The sequence below is a fragment of the Zeugodacus cucurbitae genome, chromosome 4 (genome assembly GCF_028554725.1).
Source record: "Zeugodacus cucurbitae isolate PBARC_wt_2022May chromosome 4, idZeuCucr1.2, whole genome shotgun sequence".
NCBI lineage: Eukaryota > Metazoa > Arthropoda > Insecta > Diptera > Tephritidae > Zeugodacus > Zeugodacus cucurbitae.
Window position 1 is genome coordinate 72616515 of NC_071669.1, and position 20834 is coordinate 72637348.

At 34.7% G+C, this 20834-nt stretch overlaps 3 protein-coding genes across 4 annotated transcripts; 1 reads left to right on the top strand and 2 right to left on the bottom strand.

Moving 5' to 3' along the window:
* Positions 1-1355: 1355 nt before the first annotated feature.
* LOC105211820 (myrosinase 1) lies at positions 1356-8745 on the bottom strand. Of its 2 annotated transcripts, none has more exons than XM_054229025.1 (6): positions 8247-8745; positions 5019-5217; positions 2873-3757; positions 2100-2247; positions 1891-1981; positions 1356-1789 (listed from the first exon to the last, which is right to left on the bottom strand). In XM_054229025.1, exons 1-6 carry the CDS (start codon positions 8312-8314, stop codon positions 1501-1503), a joined length of 1680 nt encoding a protein of 559 aa, XP_054085000.1. In that variant the 5' UTR covers positions 8315-8745; the 3' UTR covers positions 1356-1500. The 2 variants fall into 2 exon arrangements, with proteins under 2 accessions (XP_054085000.1, XP_011181774.2); XM_011183472.3 differs by having other exon boundaries at positions 5019-5247.
* Positions 8746-12570: 3825 nt separating this feature from the next.
* Positions 12571-17737, bottom strand: LOC105211814 (myrosinase 1). The gene is made up of 6 exons (XM_011183459.3): positions 17458-17737; positions 15945-16143; positions 13906-14790; positions 13379-13526; positions 13104-13194; positions 12571-12988 (listed from the first exon to the last, which is right to left on the bottom strand). The coding sequence occupies exons 1-6, from the start codon at positions 17523-17525 to the stop codon at positions 12721-12723; spliced, it is 1659 nt and encodes a 552-aa protein (XP_011181761.1). The 5' UTR covers positions 17526-17737; the 3' UTR covers positions 12571-12720.
* Positions 17738-18321: 584 nt separating this feature from the next.
* On the top strand, positions 18322-20808 carry LOC105211806 (probable ATP-dependent RNA helicase Dbp73D). The gene is made up of 5 exons (XM_011183445.3): positions 18322-18475; positions 18531-19916; positions 19983-20105; positions 20165-20345; positions 20425-20808. The coding sequence occupies exons 1-5, from the start codon at positions 18339-18341 to the stop codon at positions 20785-20787; spliced, it is 2190 nt and encodes a 729-aa protein (XP_011181747.2). The 5' UTR covers positions 18322-18338; the 3' UTR covers positions 20788-20808.
* The last annotated feature ends 26 nt before the right edge of the window (positions 20809-20834 follow it).

Sequence of the window (20834 nt, forward strand, 5' to 3'; positions counted from 1 at the left end):
TTTGCATAACTACATAGTAAATGTATGTCTGTTTGTATGTAGCTGTTCATGAATCTTTAAATGCGAACTTGTTGGGGGCCGCATCGTGTCATGACTCCTGATATCTTATGAATCTGCGGGGAGGTGCTACTGTCTCACGAGAAATTTATTTACACCTTTCACCACCACGTGCTGGAGGCAGCGCTCCAACAAAAACAATAACAACAACCCATCGCGGAACGGCCAGTGAACCGGAGGTGTTGCCGACGAACAGCTGTCTGGGCTGTCGATGATGTAATTTGCGAATATCTAACTAAATCACGAACTTGTTTGCACAAAAGCTTACGAGCACAGAACTTCATTTAGTACTCAACCGATTTTATATACATACATAGTACATATACATACGCCCGGTCATGAAAATGCTTTTACTTATCGGAGTTTTATCCATTTTTTCTGGTTTACTGTTATTCCTATTCGAATTTATGCATTCTCAATTCTGTTTTGCCACAGGTGTCACGCCGGCAATTTGTCTACTTGCCACAAAACCTAGCAATATAGTGCACGACCAGTTAGACAATCTTTGGCAAATGCTGTTTAAACTGAGACATTTCTATTCTATTCTTTTATGTATTCTATTCTATTTTGTAGGTGTGTAGTTACGTATGACTATTATTATTAAGCAGCGCAATAAATCAATAGTGGATATTAACATTGTTTTATCTGAGTATCTTTGCATGACTCTGGTGCATTGTAAGTGTGTACATATATATGTAACCGTTCATGACATTGTTCGAGCATATCGCAAACAGATCTAAAAAAATCTCAGTTCTTATAGGGGAGTTTATGGCAATTCACTGCCATGACGTCATTCATCGAAAACAAAGATAATACAACCATAACGACAAAATTCCAGAATTCGATGGGATTGAATCAAAAAGGAATCCCATGAATGTTGAATATATAATACAAGTATGTTTCTATCATCTATAGCGGTTAGTAGGACTTCAGGAAGAAGCAAAATATCCAAAATGTTTTTCCAAAACTTCTATTATCAGCTTTAAATCAATGAAGCAGTATATGCTAAGTTTTACGAATCAATTTTCAGAGTGATTACACTTTTATTACCGATTCGAAACACTTTACATATGTTTTTATAGAGTTTGTATAAGAGCTGCAATAATTTTTTTATTGACTATTAGCGTTTTGAAAAGTCGTTTAACAGATTGACTTTCACTTTTGCAAATATTTTGAAGTAAATATTTACTAAGATACATGTGATCGTGACTGACAGTCATTTAATAATATTGACAAGTTCATTAAGCAAGTATGCAATGGTTTCTTCCAATTCTTCAATAAGGACAACTAGACATTAATATTTTTTAAAAACAGTTTTTTATTGGTTCATTTAATTTAAATAATATAATACTTTAGTCATGTACTAACGAGATAATTAAAAACTATATACACACATATTTACAAAGCCCAACTAATGGCAACATTAACTACAACGATGAGAACTTAAATTCGTAATAAATAATTTACAATTAAAAGCAGTAATGTTATGCTATGCCAACTTTGACTAGTTAATCTGTTGTATATAGTATTCGCACCCGATGTACCATCGTCAGCGACTTCAGCTGCGGGCATCTGTGCCATCGCGTTAATTTGGGTTTCGTCCAATATCGGCCGATAGCTCCAATCGATCGTGTTCGTCTTGCAAATTTGCGCATAGACTTTGGCTGCTATTTTCGGTGTACGCGTACGATTCGGATGGCTAAAGTCGACGTTGTAGAGACCGAATTTTTCACTAAAATTTTAAGAAAAGAGCGAGAATGTATTTTTTGAATTAGTCAAAAAACATTATCGAGGGTGCTCATTACAACTTAAAGGGTTATATACAATACTTACGTATAGCCAGCTTTCCATTCAAAGCTGTCCATCAAACTCCAATAAGTATATCCCTGTACATTTGCGCCATCTTCAATGGCATCCAAAATCGCTGTAATTGTGAAAATATAAAATAAAACAATCATTGAACAGTGAGACTTTGATTTTATATTGATTTCATGTGCTTCTCTTCATAATTAATATAGATATACAAATGTATACACACTTACCAGATAGATAAGAGTTCAGATAATCAACACGTCCATAATCTTCAAGACCTCCAACGTCACTTACGCCATTTTCAGTCACAATTATAGGAGGATTATCATATTCTCGCACGATCCACATGATTAAATTGTACATGCCTTTGGGATAGACCTAAAAAATTGTATGAAAAATGTTTTATTACTATACATTGGGCAATCGAAATACAAGGTTCAAGAAGTTAAAGCTCATTTCATAATCATTAAGTTGTTTTTATAATTTTGCAATGTTTTTTTCCGCTGATGTCAAATTTCATTTATTAGTTCTCTTTAAATTTTCGAAATATCTTTTGTATTTGAATATTCATACATAGACTAATACGTAAGGGAAACAAAACAAACATAAAATAAATATTTAAATTTTCAAGCGATCATTAATTCATGCAAATCCGATCAAATTATGCAGTCACTAAAATTTAATAATATTAATGTATACAAATGAATAATTCATACATATATTTGGAATTATTAAATTAAGTTATTTTATCTGTTATATGTATCCATTCGTAACTAATGGTTTTTCGCAAACAATCGACGAGAGTTTGTTTTTGAAAGTGAATATCAATTGGATAATTCATTTACGCAGTTGTGATCCGGCTATTATAGTTATAAGTCGATTATAATAAAGATAAATTTTGCAAAAACTTGAATCCATTCTAAGCTCTAAATTCCACATTCTACACATTTCAACATCGGCTATCAATATTTAATAGAGTAATATTTAAATTGCACGCGCTTACCTTCAACCACACCGAACCCGATCCCTTCCAGTTAGGATCTTGATCCTCAATAACGCCCTTATCGTGATCAAACGATGGTACTGGGTAATTGATAGTATTGTTGTGATCATTTTTCGTCACTCGTTTCGATGTGTACGAATTGAGACCGAAGAAGTCCGATGTTCCGCGTATACGACGCACTTCTTCATCTGTGAATTCCGGCAAACGCGAACGAGTGAAACCTTGCTCTTTGCTCAAATTACGAATTCGATCGATCATGATTTGTGGATAATTGCCCTCCTTCGAGAATATCGGGTGCGCAAACCAACCGATATAGAATTGCAAAGCACGATCAGACGCCAAGCGATCATCCTCCGATGCGGTTTTCGGTTCCATCCACGATGAGTCCATAGTAATACCGATTTTGCCCTTCTGTAATGCCTGATACTGGTCACGATACATATGCACCGCTTCGGCATGTGCCTTTAGCAAGTTGTGTGTACATAGATAGCTTGGAATTCCGGGATAATTATACGAGGGCGCCATGTAATCAACACCATAACCGTATTCACATATATGCCAGGGTTCATTGATCGTTGTCCAGATTTTAACACGATCGCCAAACATCTCGAATAGCAGACGTGCATAGTCTTTATATACGGGTATAATTTCGGGATTGGTCCAACCACCCAATTCTTGTAAACGTTGCGGCAGCTCCCAGTGATAGATTGTCACCATTGGTGTGATGTTATAATGCAGCAGTTCGTTAATCAGGTCACTGTAGTAGCGAATACCTTCACTGTTCACATCATTCATATAACCGCCGGGCATAACTCGGGTCCACGAGATGGAAAAGCGGTATACATGTACATTTAGGTCACGCAACATTTGTACATCACGACGCCACTGTTTGGAAGGAAAACATTTAATTATAGTGAGAAAGATGCACTCGAGGCGAAATATTTTTTGCTGTTTAACTTGTTATAATATTGATATGAAGGTTCTATTGATATGTCACAAGAAAATAGGCATTCCATTTGTTAATGAAAAGATAAGAGAGAAGATCTGTCTATAGATTCATCAATATTTCATTAATTTGTGAAATTTTCTGATGATTTTATGAGTGTATCTTGAATATATTTTCTAGATAAACTTATAGGTCACAATCATTTGTGGCAAACAGCTTTAAGTAGAATTGTGAGATCTAATATAGATTACTGATCCCTCGATTGCGGCCACTATAATGTATCAGTATTTGTCTGTGTCAGTCTATAAATTATAAGGAACCCGTTACAAGCTCTACTTTTCTTTAACTTTTATTTATAATTCTTAAACAATTCATAACTAATTGACCAGCACCTGTGTGTACTTAGCTCCTGTCAATTTCTAACGCCTTCTCACATGCTTAGTTAATTATTAAATTGCATAAAAGTAATTCAATTGATCCGCATTAATCGATCTTGTCAACACGTACAATTAAAACTAATTCTCCACTTAACTTAATTTGGCTTTCGAATTGTGTACCGGTTTGGACGTTTTGAAAATCTTTTTAATGAATGCACATTAGTATCGCCTATGAGATAATTTATAGGCTTTCTAAATGTGAATTTCTAATTACATATTAAACTAGGGTGAACAGATATGGAACGGATAAACGGGTCTCAATATACCGTATACTTCTTTAAAAATATTACTCGGATCCAGTTAGTAAAGTTTTTTTTTTAAATTTTTAATTCGTATTCACTTATAATCATTATTCAAATTGTAGCATGGTATTGACCATTTTCGCCTTACCCTGACAGGTTTTGAAACTTAATTGATCAATAATTTCCATCGATATCTTCAAGCAATTACTTATAGGCATCGAAAGTGCTACCTTACAATAACAATAACAATTTGTAAACCAGTTTTTTGATTAATGAACTGTTCTAGGTCAAACTATAAGTAGTTAACGTTTATATAAATATGGTGAAATAAATATGGTGAAATCCCTTGAATTGTACGAATAAATAATATTAATGAGAATAGCCAAATATTCCCTACTGTGCTAACCACAAATTATGGATATTCTAAGCAAGATCAATAGCAATTTATATAACTTTAGGTGAATTATATTATTCGCCCATACAATTACTAGGTGATATCCAATTGTATGTGTTTATCTTACCTGATGATAACTGTCTGCTGAAATATCACCATTTGATTTATCAGCAATCTTCTCTGGGTTAGCGTGTGTTAGACGATCCCATATTGATTCTCCTTTACCAGATGCATTCCAACCACCCTCAATTTGATACGATGACGAACCGACGCCCCAAATAAAGTCGTGCGGAAATCTTCGTCCTTTTGGTTCCACTGTCGAACTACTGTAAGTGGTGAAGTCAGTACTTAGAATACTTTAAAAATGAATGAAAGAAAAAGAAAAAAGTTGTAAATAAATCGCTCAATAATATTGTAATTAAAAGTGTTATATGCCATTAGGAGGCAATAATCAATTATGTATATTATCTTTATATAATACAACAACAACTTTCTTGAATATAACAGATAAATTCAATTAAAATTTTTTCTATCAGTGGCAGTAAATAACATAAAAATTAAAAAAATGCAAAATAGTACAAATATATTACATTAATAATAATATTGTGCAATGCAACAACAACCAAATAGAATTCTCAAAATGACAAACTAATAAAATATGAAATTAATAGTGTAGGAAAACCGCCACTTTCCTATGAAACACAATGCTTGAATGCAAATTTCCCAGAACAATGATTGAATACAATCAGTAAAATACGATAATAAATCCACTGAAATTATGAATTGTCTAACTTACATAATTACGAATCTTGTTGTCGATTTAATTCATTTTAATATATTACTTGTATATATTATAATAAAAACAATAGAATATCTTAATTAATAATTGTTTTCATTTAATTATAGATTTGATAACTTTATACATATGCATGTCTGCTAAAATCGATTGGAATTAAAATAAATTAATCCACTACTAAATAAGACTTGCCGAAATCAACGCAACAGGTGTTACTACTAACCCACTAAAGTGAGTACAAATTGACGAAGATTTTAACCTTTTCGGAAATGCAGAAAATTGAGCCAATGATGGTGCGAATATACGCACGAGAAGTGAATAATTTGTGTTTGATTTTCTCTTTATTTGTTTCTTTTTCAATGAATTATTCGGTTGGCTCCGAAAATGTAACGTGCGCACAGAGTAATAACCTGAATGCTTGACATTGCCGAGCACATTTTATTTGCCAAAGCCCACATATGAATGTGCAGTGAGTACTGCAGAAACGGTAACGCCGTCAAGCTTATATTGTATTTACTCGATCGTGATTTTGATATTTGCGTATTTCTTTGCATAAATCAACGTAATGGATTCGCTCAGCCAAACGAGTATCAGTCGAATTTACCTTGATTTCGTTGTTTACATTTTTTAAGGCAAGTGCAACAAGTTCTAACACTCATACGCAATGGCGTGAGAGACAAACAAACATATGTACATATTTATATGAAGGTCCATATGAAGATAATAACTGATTTAATTTAAGAGATTGAAGCGTGAAGTACCGGAATTCGACTGACTTATTACAATTAACCAATTAACTTTTTTTTTATTTTCCCAAAAATGTTACAACATTACAATGTAAATGGAGATAAGTACTTATGTTAACAACGTTAAACCAATTATGAAATTATAATCAAAAATATATATGTAATTAATTATTTAATTATTGTCTAAATTATTCCAAACTGTATTTACGCTTTATCATAAATTTAATCAAAGCAAATTATCATTTTATTTAAGCAATTCACTTCTTTAGCTATACAAATTCAAACACAAATTAAATCCACGACCTTGAAACCCATTAAGTAATCACGTCTTTAAGTGAAAATAAGCAATGAAGCTGTAAAGCTATGCGGCGACTGACAAAAACTATACAGAATTAGTTGAGTGTGGCATGACAGACCTCGACAATGTCAGGGAAATCAGCGCGAGCCTTGGAAGTACTGTGTGCTCTTGCAGAGAAAGATGATCGCATAATCCATAGACATAAAGTGTAAAAAATACGATTACAATGGATTCACCTTTATGAAATAGAAATCAAATTCATAATTTGCTTGTGGGAATCAAAAACTTTTGGAAAATATATGGCACTCTAATACGAGTCATATACAAAGTTTTGGAAAAGTATAAATCTAAATGTCACACAAAGAAATCTCATCTCTCCCACCAGGTCGCAATAAATTCAAATGCTTATTTGAGTTATCAAGTTTTCAAATCTGTTGAGCGTTTGCGCAGTTGAATACTTATTGACATACAGTTATTTATTGTCGTCTTTTATCATACTACAGCAATCCAGTTGCTGCATAAGTCAAATAAAAGGTAATAAAAACGGAATTGTTTAATTCAATGTGCGAATCTCAAATTGATAAGATGTGATGATTTTAACTAAGTTTATTGTGTTTTAATGCAATCTTATCAAGCATTCAACAATGTCTGTAGAGCACCACATACTGCAACGCACATATTTATAAAGTATATTTTCATACAGTACATTTAGTTGTACCGTTATGGATGATATGCAATCTTAAGCACTTACGTAAGTGACACTTGGCTTATTTTTGGAATTTATAAGAAATAAATTCACTTTTGAGTTGCATCGTTAATAAATTTCGTCAATTTTTTTATTGCATGCCATAAGCATCAGACACGCATTTGATAAAAACAATAGATTGTTTCTCTTTGATTTGGCAATTAAAAAGATTAAATTATTCTTTAGACCTTGCAATTGGATAATTAGAAATATATAGTATGTGCATACAGCATATCAACTACTCTTTGAGTTAGTGTCAGCTAGTTCAAGGCATTTTCGTAGAACTCTTGACAGGTCCAAAATTTGACAAGAAACAATTTGGCCAACTCCGGTACTCGCTTTGTTTTTTATTTAATTAAGTGTTTGCATTTTTTAACACAAAACTGTTCGAACCATTTACTCTTTGTTTTTGTAATATTTCCATTAAACAAAAATTGAGTGAAATTTCAAAAAAAAAAATGCTTCAATATATATTTCCATTTTTCGAGCTCAAATCGTGTATTTCATTTGCATTTTTTAATTTCACACAACGCAGTGCAAATAACGATGATTTATAATTGCACACAATTCACTTGACATAATATTTGCGTACTCTGTCGCTGGTAAAATTCCAAAGTTGATTTTCAAAATGCTGTTCACCTTAATTAATGCAAAAATGTAGTTCAAATTATTATTATTATTTTTAAAATTTAATTTTTTTCAAATGAAATTGTGCCCTTCGCACTGCTATCTCAGCAGATGAAAATCCCTTTCAAACACAGGATACTTACGTTGGCACACAGACGCCCAGCGTGAGGAGGCACAAAAAGGTTGTGAAATGCAGATAAGTTTTCTCCATACTGCTGGCAGGTACACTGTGACAATTCACTTAATTCTCTTTACAGTTATTGCGCTATATTTAGCTTGTATTCATCAACCGTTAATTACTTTATAAATGCAATGTGTTATTAATGTTGCTATTTTGGGCTTGACAAACGTTTTAACTTCTCATAAATTATTTTCTTTTATTGTTCTCCGCCAAATGTGCCAGATAATTATTTACACTGCGCTGAACAATTAAAGCACAATTTTTTTTATTTTTGTTAAATAAACACGAATTTTTTCGCCGCAAAATTTAGCCGAAATATCACAATTTCATATAATATATACACTTTTTGGCAAATTCGACACTTTCAAACCGTATAAACGAATTCAATCTAGTCGATTTGCGAATTGATTATTTTGACGTGTCTTCAAGCCAGACTGTAGGCGGCCAAATGACAATAACGCGTTAGGACCTCTCATTTTAAACTAACTGCCAGCAGCGAGAATAACAGTCGCAGCAGCGTCGTCAGCGGCGGCAGCGGTATTTGAACAGAGAACTTAAAATGACAGTAGACGCCGCTGCCGCCATCGCTGCTTCGCAACGATAAAAAAAACCTGTCGAACAGCGATCGTGTTAAATGTTCGTAAGGCGTAAGCAGTGAGCGCAATCAAAAACGTCAAATACGTAACGCAACGGCGAATCTTAGAAAGGCATTTAGAACCGATTTCATCACCAGAATGTGTGGCGGTGTGTTCGTTTATGTTACGGCTACCAATATTAGGGGTCAGTGCCAATCGCGCCATTTGGGATATGCACTGCTGAATGCGATGATGCGGATAACGGAATTTAGATTATCATAATTTCAACAATTTGAAATATATTTAAGGGATTTTTTGAAAAGAAAAACTAACCTAATTTGCATGGCAGAGTGTTTCATTTTAATTATATTCAAAATCGAACTAATTACCGTTAACGTCCATTTTGTTATGAAAAACTCCATTTGCGCACATTCGGAAAGTTGTCGGCTATTAATAATGCAAAAGTGTGACAGGTGGCTTTCAATTAAGTCCCTGCCCCTGTCAATTACTCAACGAATTACACAACGGATGCATATTAGCAATTTACTTTCACTAAACTATTTGCCACATGAGTGCTGTGTGTGTGTGTGTGTGTGTGTAACAGACACAATTTACACGGTCACCTTTTTATTATTCCATTAACAAGAACATATTAATTTGTTAGAGTGATTTTATAAATAAATATGTGCTTTTAAAGTATAATATTTTACGTATTTATTTGCTTCGGTGCAACTTTTGCTACCGTAAACAAGCCTTGTAGTGTATTGAGCCAGTGACTTCTAGACTAAATGGCATGAGGGGAAGAATGATTCACGTGCTTCAACAGCTAATTTGACGACAATCTGTGAATAAAACACACCCTCTTATATACGCACACACACAAGCATTCATTCAAATGCGGTTCTATATTTGCATTTATTACGTACAAATTAAGTTTTTTATGATTTGAGACCTCTCCAGACTGGTTTCGACTGACTGCAAGGGAAGAGAGTTGGTGGTTTACAAAAACAAATCAGGTTATATGTACATCCAATATACTCACATGTTCATTCATATGTATTCAGTAGAAGAATGAGTAATTCAAAAAATGTTTGTTCGATTTTAGGTTCGTTGTTTTAAGAACAGCAAATGTATTGGTTTTTAGAGCGAACAAGCGTGAGTTTGGTGGACTTAATGGACATTTATTTCGCGATTCTAATTATTACTGGAATTGGTTTGAGAGTGCACGCAGCATTTTTACAAGTAAACCGATTTGAATCAACTCTTATTTAAATTTAATTATCAGCAAAGGCTTACTAAGATTGGGTCACGTTCCAACCCAGTCCCAGTAAACTTGTTCAATTTCAAACATATACATGCATATCTCATTGTTATTAATAAGAGTTTCCGCTAAACCGGTAAGCTTGGGCATCCCCCTGACGCAAGTTGAACAGTCGCTTAATAAAATATAAACCGCTTGAAAAGATCGGTTCGGTTTATTGTTGTAACGATATATTTTTATCAGCTATTTGCTGATTCCTGTTAATTTTGTTACAATCCCAAATACATATTTGTTACTTAAAAATACAGTGGAAATTCTCTAACTCACCATAATTCACAAAAAAACTTCGAGTTAGATAGACTTCGAGTTATAGAAATTCGATTTATGGAAGTTGCACTGTATAGATGTATAACAAATTCGTTTCTAACAAATTAATATTCCTGATTTTATCTAAAGAACTAATAGGGGACATTTGTTTTTAAAGAAAGCCAACCAAGTATGCAAGCATCAAATATTTTGAAAACAGAACGGAAACTGATAATTCATGTATCCGAAAGTGTTAGTGACAACTAGGAAATTCGTTTGTTTTTGCAATTATTTATCTTTTATGTTAATTCCATACGTACTTCTAATTGGAAAAGTGTACATAGATTATTATTTCTCGATTTGTCGGTAAGTTTACCATCCAAAGCTACATAATTAATCAACTAAAGTAATATATTTGCAAGTATGCCACAGAAAAATTAGCACTATACCGACCAGACTTCGGACGCGACTGACTTCAGACAAACAATGCAAATCACAAAGGAGCTATTAACACATTCCAAAAAATTCCCACATTACCTGAACCATTTCTTTGCATGCCAACTCATCTAGCACTGCTTTCTGCGACGCCGTCGAAACAGTTAGTTTCTTGGCCGTCCCGTTAGAAGGCTTCGATTACAATTAATATTTGCGCCAGTTCAATGTCAGGAGATCCATTGTTTGGGTAGACATTATTTTTGAGCTGGTGTTGCAGTCATCCGAAAAGTATGCCTCATCAACTATGTATAATGTAAAATTTCCAATAAAATGGTATACGTTATGGTCAAACGATAACTTGATTGCAAACCTAGATATTTTAATAAACAAAATGAGTTAAATATAGAGTCAGCGTGACGAAACGGGTTGAAATCCGAATGTCTGTCTATTATCTGCCGTCCGACCATTTGTCCGTGGAGATATCTTAATGAATCTTGGTACATACTAGTAAACTATTTTCCGCCAATGGAAAATCTATTAATCGCAATAAAAACTAAGGCAAAAAGGAAATATTTTGTACAGAGGAGCGTAGTTATCTATGGAGGGAGACAAAATTGTGCACGTAATATATTCTTGACATCTTCATATTATAGTATGAAAATAGGCGAAATCGGAATGAAACTTTGCACTAACACTAAAAAAAGGATGTGGCATCGCTATTCAAAACATTGTCCAAATCGGACCATAACTTTTCAAGGCCAAAGGCTCCGAACATGTGGCTCTTTCTTAGAGTGAACCTGTGCCTTATAATGGTTTGTTGGAAACGGGTTACTTAAGCTAGACCTTCACCTAGCCCCAATATACCCAATATTGTGATCTAATCGGTCTAGATCTTGGTCTAGTTCTCATACCCCTATTCTATTAAAAATCCACCAAAACCTAAGAATGTGTCCACTCCTTTAAACCTTATAAATTGCGAGAGTATAAAAATAAATTTAGTATAAATTTTCGGTAACTCCCGAACTTAACCTTTCATACTTGTCTATAATATAAAAATGAATTGTTGAATGTGTTGCTAAACACAAATTTCGAGAACAGTTGAACCGATTTCGCTTATTCTAAATGCCTTGAAGTACGTTGTCTAAAAACAAGACTTTGAGATAAGACTTGAGGCACTTAAGAGATAAGATAGTTTATGTTTATTATATTTCTCGCATTGGCCGGCCTTTTGACCATTCGGCCATTCGATCAATTAAGAATTTGATTAAAAATCAACATATCTTAATAAAACTTGGTACACATAATCCTTTGGTACTATGAGAATGTTGGTATTGTAGATGTTCAAAATCGGACTGCTGCAACGACTTAAAAAGGAATGAAAAGGGATATAACAAAGCCACAAATTATGATATACTATTTGAAAGAGAGGATCACAGTACAGGAGGGCATTTGTAAAAACTTGAAAAGCTAGAGATAGGTTAATCTAGAATATTGTGGACCGATTAGTGCAGAATTAAAATTATTGAATTAATTACTTTATAATAAGTAATAATATTCACATCAAGTAAAAATTTATGTCAGTTAAGCCAATAACATTATACTATAACAAATAGTTAACAAGAATATAATTTCACGTACATACCTTATACACATATAAAGTTTAACCAATAGCAATTACGCAATCGTTGACTTGAGACAAGAACTAGAAATTATCATTCTTTCATAAACAATTTTTATTGGGTATATTCAATTAGTTTAAATATCATAATTCATTAGTGAGGTGTTAAGGAGTTAATTATAGATATGTATATATTTACCAAACCCTTCTTTTGACAACATTACATAGAATTTTAAAGAACTTAAATTCGTAATATGTAATTTACAAATAACAGCAGTAATGTTAAGCTTTGCACACTTTGACTAATTAATCCCAACGTACCATCGCCAACGACCTCATCTTCGGGCAGCCGTGTCATTGCGGTAATTTGGGTTTCGTTCAATGTTGGCCGATAGCTCAAATCGATCGTGTTCGTCTTACAAATTTGCGCATAAACTTTGGCTGATATTTTCGGTGAACGCGTACGATTCGGGTGGCTGAAGTCGACGTTGTAGAGACCGAATATTGCACTAAAATGTGTAGAAAAAGTGACATTTGACAAATAGTATAGCCATATATGCAGTTACTTTTAATAAAGTTTCGAAAGAATTCAGTAAAACTTAAAGGGTTATATACAATACTTACGTATAGCCAGCTTTCCATTCAAAGCTGTTCATCAAGCTCCAATGAGCATAGCCCTTTACGTTTGCTCCATCTTCGATGGCGTCCAGAATCGCTGTAGTTGTGAAGAAAACATATTTATTTTCAAATTTAAACAATAAAAGTGTAATAAAATATTTAATTTGTTTTAAAAACTATTAATAATTGAACAGTTAGAAAACAAGCAACAACAAACTTTAATTTCATCATTTCATCATCATATAGAAATATATAACCGACGCCTTAATTTACAGACTTACCAGATAGATAAGAATTCAGATAATCAACGCGTGCATAATCTTCAAGTTCACCATTGTCGCTTATACCATTTTCAGTGATAATCATAGGAGGATTATTATATTCTTCCACCATCCACATGAGTAATTTGTATAAGCCTTTAGGATAGACCTGCATTTTTTGAATGAATAAAGTTTTAGTGACTATGCAATTCATACTTCTTCTGGAAAACTAAATACAAAGTTATATCTACAAAGCTTTAAGTTCATTTCATAATGTCATCATTTCATAAGATGTAAAATTTCATTTGTAAACTCTGTCGAGATTTTAACTTTAAATCACAGGAGTGATGATCTCAAGTATTTCGGTGTTATTATCATAACTTGACTTCAACACTTGTACATAAAATAAATATTTTAATTTCTTAATCAGTCATTAATTCATGCAAATCCGATAACTAATATTGAATATCTTACACCTTTTCTAAATTTATACATTCTATCTTCGCATATGCATTTCAGCTTTCTCAGTTAAAACTTAATCGACTTACCTTCAACCAATCCAAACTCGATGCTATCCAGTTTGGATCTTGATCCTCTATAACGCCCTTATCGTCATCAAAAGATGGTTTTGAGTAATTCATACTGTTGTTTTGATCGTTTTCCGTCACTAGCAGCGATGTGTAATGATTGACGCCGAAGAAGTCCGCTGTTCCGCGTATACGACGCACTTCTTCAGCTGTGAATTCCGGCAAACGCGAACGAGTGAATCCTTGCTCTTTGCTCAAATTGCCAATACGATCGATCATGACTTGTGGATAATTTCCATCCTTCGAGAATATCGGGTGCGCAAACCAACCTATATAGAATTGCAAAGCACGATCGGTCGCTAATCGATCGTCCTCCGAATCGGTTTTCGGTTCCATCCATGTTGAGTACACAGTAATACCGATTTTGCCTTTCTGTAATTCCTGATACTGGTCACGATATATATGTACCGCTTCGGCATGTGCCTTGAGCAAGTTGTGTGCACATAGATAGATTGGAATTCCGGGATAATTATATGAGGGCGCCAAGTAATCACGGCCATAGCCCAAATCACATATCTGCCAAGGTTCATTGATCGTTGTCCAAATTTTAACACGATCGCCATACGTCTCGAACAGCAGACGTGCATAGTCTTTATATACGGGTATAATTTCGGGATTGGTCCAACCACCCAATTCTTGTAGACGTTGCGGCAGCTCCCAGTGATAGATTGTGACCATTGGTGTGATGTTATAATGGAGCAGCTCGTTAATCAGATCGTTGTAGTAACGAATACCTTCACTATTTACGTCATTCATATAGCCGCCGGGCAGAATGCGAGGCCATGAGATGGAAAATCGATACATATTTACATTTAGTTCGCGTAACATTTGCACATCGCGACGCCACTGTGTGGAGGAGAACAGATAATTAGATTGTTATAAATTTGATAAGAATATCTAAATAAGAAGTTTATATTGATGTTTCACAAAAAATAGACATTCCGGTTGATAATGAAAAGATAACTCAGAATACAATGAAACCACGCAGTCTGATGTTTTATCGACGTTTCTTTAATTAGAGACATTTTCTGATGACTTTCATTTTGTATTTTTATACTCTCGCAATAAGTTGCTAAGAGAGTATTATAGTTTTGTTCACATAACGGTTGTTTATAAGTCCTTAAACTAAACGGGTTAGATAGAAGGTTATATATACCAAAGTAATTCAGTAAGGAAAACCAACAGAAGCCTTAAATTTCATTATAAAGAAGGCACAGAAGAGCTGCATTCAAAATTGTAAACAAAATTTTAAATGAGCGTGATTCCGCCCACTTATGGGTCAAAAACCATATCTCCGAAACTACTCGACCAATTTCAATTAAATTCGGTTTGTAATATTTCCCTTGCATCCCAATTATATGTTGTGAAAATAGGCCAAATCGGTTCACAACCACGCCTACTTCCCATATACCAGAACTTTGAAGACGATCTGAATCGTTTACTTTACAATATATAAAGGAAGCACCAGTGCAGATATCGGAATAGAACTTTGCACAAATACTGCATTTATAGTGTGGCATCGCTCTTCTAAAAATCGCCAAAATCGGACCCTAAGTATTCAAGGCCTCATACATCGAATATGAGGACCTTAGAGCTTCGAATAAATTTTTTAACGAAAATATAGGTGATATTTTGAATAAATTCAGAGGGAATATTTTTCTTCTAATATAATGTCTCCATGCCTAAAATCGAGTCATAACTTCACCTAACTCCCATATACTTAATATTAGGATTTTCAAACTTTCAATGGACTTTATACCATATATATGCCGAATATGTGGGTCAAATTGTTTGTTATCTTGATAAAATTATATAAATAAATTGCGAGAGTATAAAATGTTCGGTTACACCCGAACTTAGTCCTTCCTTACTTGTTTTCTATCACACTAGCTATCGCCTACGAGATAATTTATTTTATATTTTGTTCATGTAAATCTCTAATTACATATTATACTATGATGAGCAGACTGTCCTCCAATATACGATATTGTATATTTTACCTGATGATAACTGTCTGTTGAAATATCTCCATTTGCCTTATTAGGAATCTTTTCCGGATGAACGTGTGTTAGATGATCCCAGATTGATTCTCCTTTGCCAGATGCATTCCAGCCACCCTCAATTTGATACGATGACGAACCGACGCCCCAAAGGAAGTCGTGCGGAAATTTTCGTTCTTCTGATTCCACAGGTGAACTACTGTAAAGAGTGAAGTCAAAATTAAAATTATTGGATTGTTTATCTTAAATTTTATCAATGCAATTCATCATATTTTAAGCAATTCACTTCCTTAAATACATATACTATGTACATAAAGATTAGCCTCGGCAGGGGAAGCAATTGCGCCTATCTTGAAAGCGCACAGCTGCTAGCTCTAGCAGAAAGATGATCGCATAATTCATAGACGTAAAATGTGAAAATTACCATTACATTACAAGTATTTAGCGAATTAGCAATCAAATGCACAATTTGTCCCTAAAATCGGGCAGGTGCAACGCCCACAAAGTGCAGTGAAGCGGAAATCTAAAAACTGCCATGACTAAGTCCTAATTAGGCTTCAAACGCAAAACGACGAAAAGAAACTAGTATCAATGTAAGAATTTAATAGAACTCTTACTAGCACTCAACAAATGCTCTCGAACACGCTTTATTTTTATATAATTGTTCTTAAGCACTTAGGTGGCACTTAATTTCTTAATTAATTTTTTTATAAAAATAAATTAGCTTCTGAGTTGCTTAGCAAAGAAGTTTCAACAGCTGTTGCAGGCATAAGCACAAAGCAAATTGCTAAAGTAAATATATGGTCCCTCATTGGGTTTGTCAACTGATACTTAAAAAAACAATTATTTAACTTGATTTAGATAGTGCAAATAATGATAATTTTTTATACTTTCACATCAAGTTGCGCAAAGTATAATTGATTTGTTCACCTAACTGTTGTTTGTTACGACTAAGGCTAATTGAGTCTCTCTCTCTCTGTCTGCCGTCCGTAAATTCGTCTGTTGAGATATCTTAAAGAATCTTGACACACATATCCCTTGGCACTCTGGGGAGTCCAGTACTGCAAATAGGAGAAATAGGACTATTGCCACGCCCACAAGAATCCGTCAAAAATCCATATACAATAATAATTTTCGACCATCAGCCTGACTTTTTCCTTATAGACGCCTAATAATAATTGATACATTTTTTAATATAAACTTTTACGAATACCTGAAAATGATTTCACTTCTTTGAGACTTGCAAATGTCGCAAGTATAAAATTTTCGGTTACACCCGAACTTGATCCTCCTTACTAGTTAAATTGGACACAATTCACTTGACATAATATTTGCATACTCCGCCGCTGGTAAAACCTTAAAATTAATTAGCTCAACATGTATGTAAATATGTTCGTTGATAATGTAGTTAAATTAATTAATTTTTATAATTTTAGTTGTTGTAAATGCACCTGTGCCCTGTGCTAGTACTGCATCCTCAGAAAAAATCCTTCGTCAAACACAGGATACTTACGTTGTCACACAAGCGCTCAGCGTGAGGAGGCACAAAAAGGTTATCAAATGCAGATACGATTTCTCCATACTGCTACCAGGAAGGACACTTAATTCTCTTTGCTGTTATTGTTATATAGTATTTAGCTAGTTCAGCAAACGTTATTTACTTGATATGTACTTTATGCTTTTTGGTAATTTCGACACTTCTAAACCGTATAAACGAATTCAATCTAGTCGATTTGCGAATTGTTTATTTTGACGATTCTTTACGCCAGACTGTAGGCGTCTGAATGACCATAACGTTTTAGGGACCTTTTATTTTAAACTAACTGCCGACAGCGAGTGGCCCTATCGCCACTTCACAGCTATAAAGTAACCTTTTGAACAGCGATCGTGTTAAATGTTCGTAAATCGTAAGCAGAGAGCGCAATCAATAACGACAGCAAACCTTAGAAAGGTGTTTTGAACCGTTATATTTGGGCTGTGTGTTAGTTAGTTAGTTGTGTTACGGTTGCAAATATTAGGGGTCAGTGTTAGTTGTCCATTTGGGATGTACACTGTTATTCAACAGTGTAAAATACTGCAGATCGGACAATTAGAGAGTGACTGTTGATGTCACCGGAAGACCGTCTACATTCTAATCGCAAACCGTACTTTTATAAAAAAAATTGTTTTTGAAAACCTTATACTGCCAACTATGCCAACAAAGAAGCAGCTGATTATAAAACTTATTATATGTGTGCGAAAAATAAATAAATAAATAAGAAAGCAAATCCTATATGCCAGGATCAAGTTTTTTGAAAACAAAACGGAAACGGTTAAATATAATTTAAGCAGTCGAAGTATTTTCAGAGCACCATAAATTTTTATAGCACAATTGGTAACTCCTTTCCACTCGTTATGTGGCAACTACCAAATCCGTTTGTTTTTGTGATTTTCTTTTATGCTCATTCCACACGTGTTTTAATTGGGAAAAGTGTACAACGAATACTAGTCCTAAATTTGTTAAATAAAATGGAATTGTTTACGATAAATCGGTTAGTTTACCATGGATTGACACATAATCACTTAACTAAAGTTATATGTTCGTAGGTATACCACTGAAAAACCACAGGAAGCGAGTAAAAATGAGGAAGCCATTCTGCAGCAAATTCTTCAAAAAGTGGAAAAACGTAAAAGAAAAAAGAGCACCGTGGAATTGATTGACATTGAAGCTGGGCACGAAAAGAAGAAACCTTTGAATGATGTTATCAGTAAGGACCCAGCTATATCAGAGCTTAAGGATATCAACACAGCAGAAGTAATTGATACCGATAAAGATGTCGATCCAGTTGCTGATGATGAACCCGAAGAAAGCCATTTTCAAGTGCTCGGCGAAGATGTGGACAAAAGCAAGCCCCAAAAAGTCAATATGGTGTTGCCTTCGTGGCTGGCACATCCAACAGTAATTTCAACAACAGTTGCACCAAAAAGTGATGCAGCGTCCGATGATGCGGCCATTAACAAATTAACCTATTTAGCACCACATATACGTCATACACTTAAAGAAATGCAATTCTCCCGACTATTCCCTGTGCAAACAGCAGTGATACCATGGTTACTAGAGGCTCAAGCCAAGCCGCCACCATTCCGGCCGCGTGATATCTGTGTTTCGGCGCCTACGGGCAGTGGTAAAACACTCGCGTTTGCCATACCGGTTGTACAATTGCTGGCCAATCGTGTTGAGCGGAAGATTCGTGCATTGGTTGTGCTGCCAGTTGCTGAATTAGCATTGCAAGTGTTTAAAGTGTTTAAGAAGTTATGTGAAAAAACAGATCTGTCTGTTTGTCTGTTGTCCAAAAAGTTTCCATTCGCTCAGGAGCAAGAAAAACTGGTCGAATTGTACAAGGGGCAATATTACTCCAAAGTCGATATTGTGGTGACAACACCTGGCCGATTGGTCGATCATTTGCATGCCACCAAAGGATTTTGTTTAAAAGCTCTGCGATTCCTTGTTATTGACGAAGCCGATCGTATAATGGACGCTGTTTTTCAGAATTGGCTTTATCATTTGGACGAACATGTGCGTGCTACTTCCGATCAACTGCTCTCAGGACGCGCAGCACCATTATGCTTTCGCGAATTGGAGTCCTCGTATGATACACAACCTCATAAATTACTGTTTTCAGCGACACTTTCACAAGATCCGGAAAAACTACAAAATTTGCGATTATTCCAGCCCAAACTATTTACATCCGTACTAGCAAACTTATCGCAGGTGCAAGAAAAGTTCGCTGACGCGACAAGCAGTGAAGTGCAAAAGAGTGAGGAATTGAGACGAGGTGAATTCATTGGCAAATATACAACGCCAGCAGAGCTGTCCGAATGTTATTGCATCATAGAAAATCGTATAAAACCGCTAACGCTTTTCGCTCTGATTAACGAAAATGAATGGACCAAATTCCTATGTTTCACCAACAGTGCCGAGTCGTCGAACAGGTATATTCTCTAAATCATCCATTACAATCAACCAATTGGATAATATGTGAAAATTTCCTTTCTTAGATTGTCATTCGTACTGAATTCCTTATTTAAAGAAGACTTGGTTATACGAGAGCTGAGTGCATCCATTACACCAAAAGAGCGCGCAAATGTGTTGAGTCAATTTGCCCGTGGACGTATCAATGGGTAATATTATTAAACTACTTTCAATTCAATAGAAATGCATAAATGTTTTTTATCGGTAGTTTGGTATGTTCGGATGCATTAGCACGTGGTATAGACATACCCGATGTGGACGTCGTCATCTCTTATGATCTGCCGAGACACATAAAAACGTATATACATCGCATTGGCCGTACTGCGCGTGCCGGCAGCCCAGGCACAGCAATAACTATGCTAACACAAAAGGAACTGCAACAATTCAATGTAATATAACACTATCATAAGGATTTCTTTTAGACAGATTGTAATTAATGTTTCTGGAAACATTTCCTTTATATTACAGCATATTCTCGGAGAAGTGGGTAAAATTCTAACCAACGAAATGACCGTAAAGACCAACTATGAGGCCGAGTATGCCAAGCAATACACAATGGCGCTGCAAGAACTGCGCAGGAAAGTGGAACAAGACAAACGCTTGCAAATATTGCGAAAGGAACGCGTCAAGGATAATGCCAAATTGGCGGCTAAAGATCCATCAAAGATGTCCGTCATGGAGAAATTGCAACTGCAGGTTTCGACACAAGTGGGCGACATAGAGCAGGACAAGGAAGAAAGTCGAATGCAAAAAAATAATATGAAGAATAATATGGTTAAGCGCAAGAAATTTAATGCAAGTGCAGGCAAAACTAAAGAAATACAGAAATAATGTGATCAACTATATTCAATATCTATCGCAGTTTTATTTATTTAAAG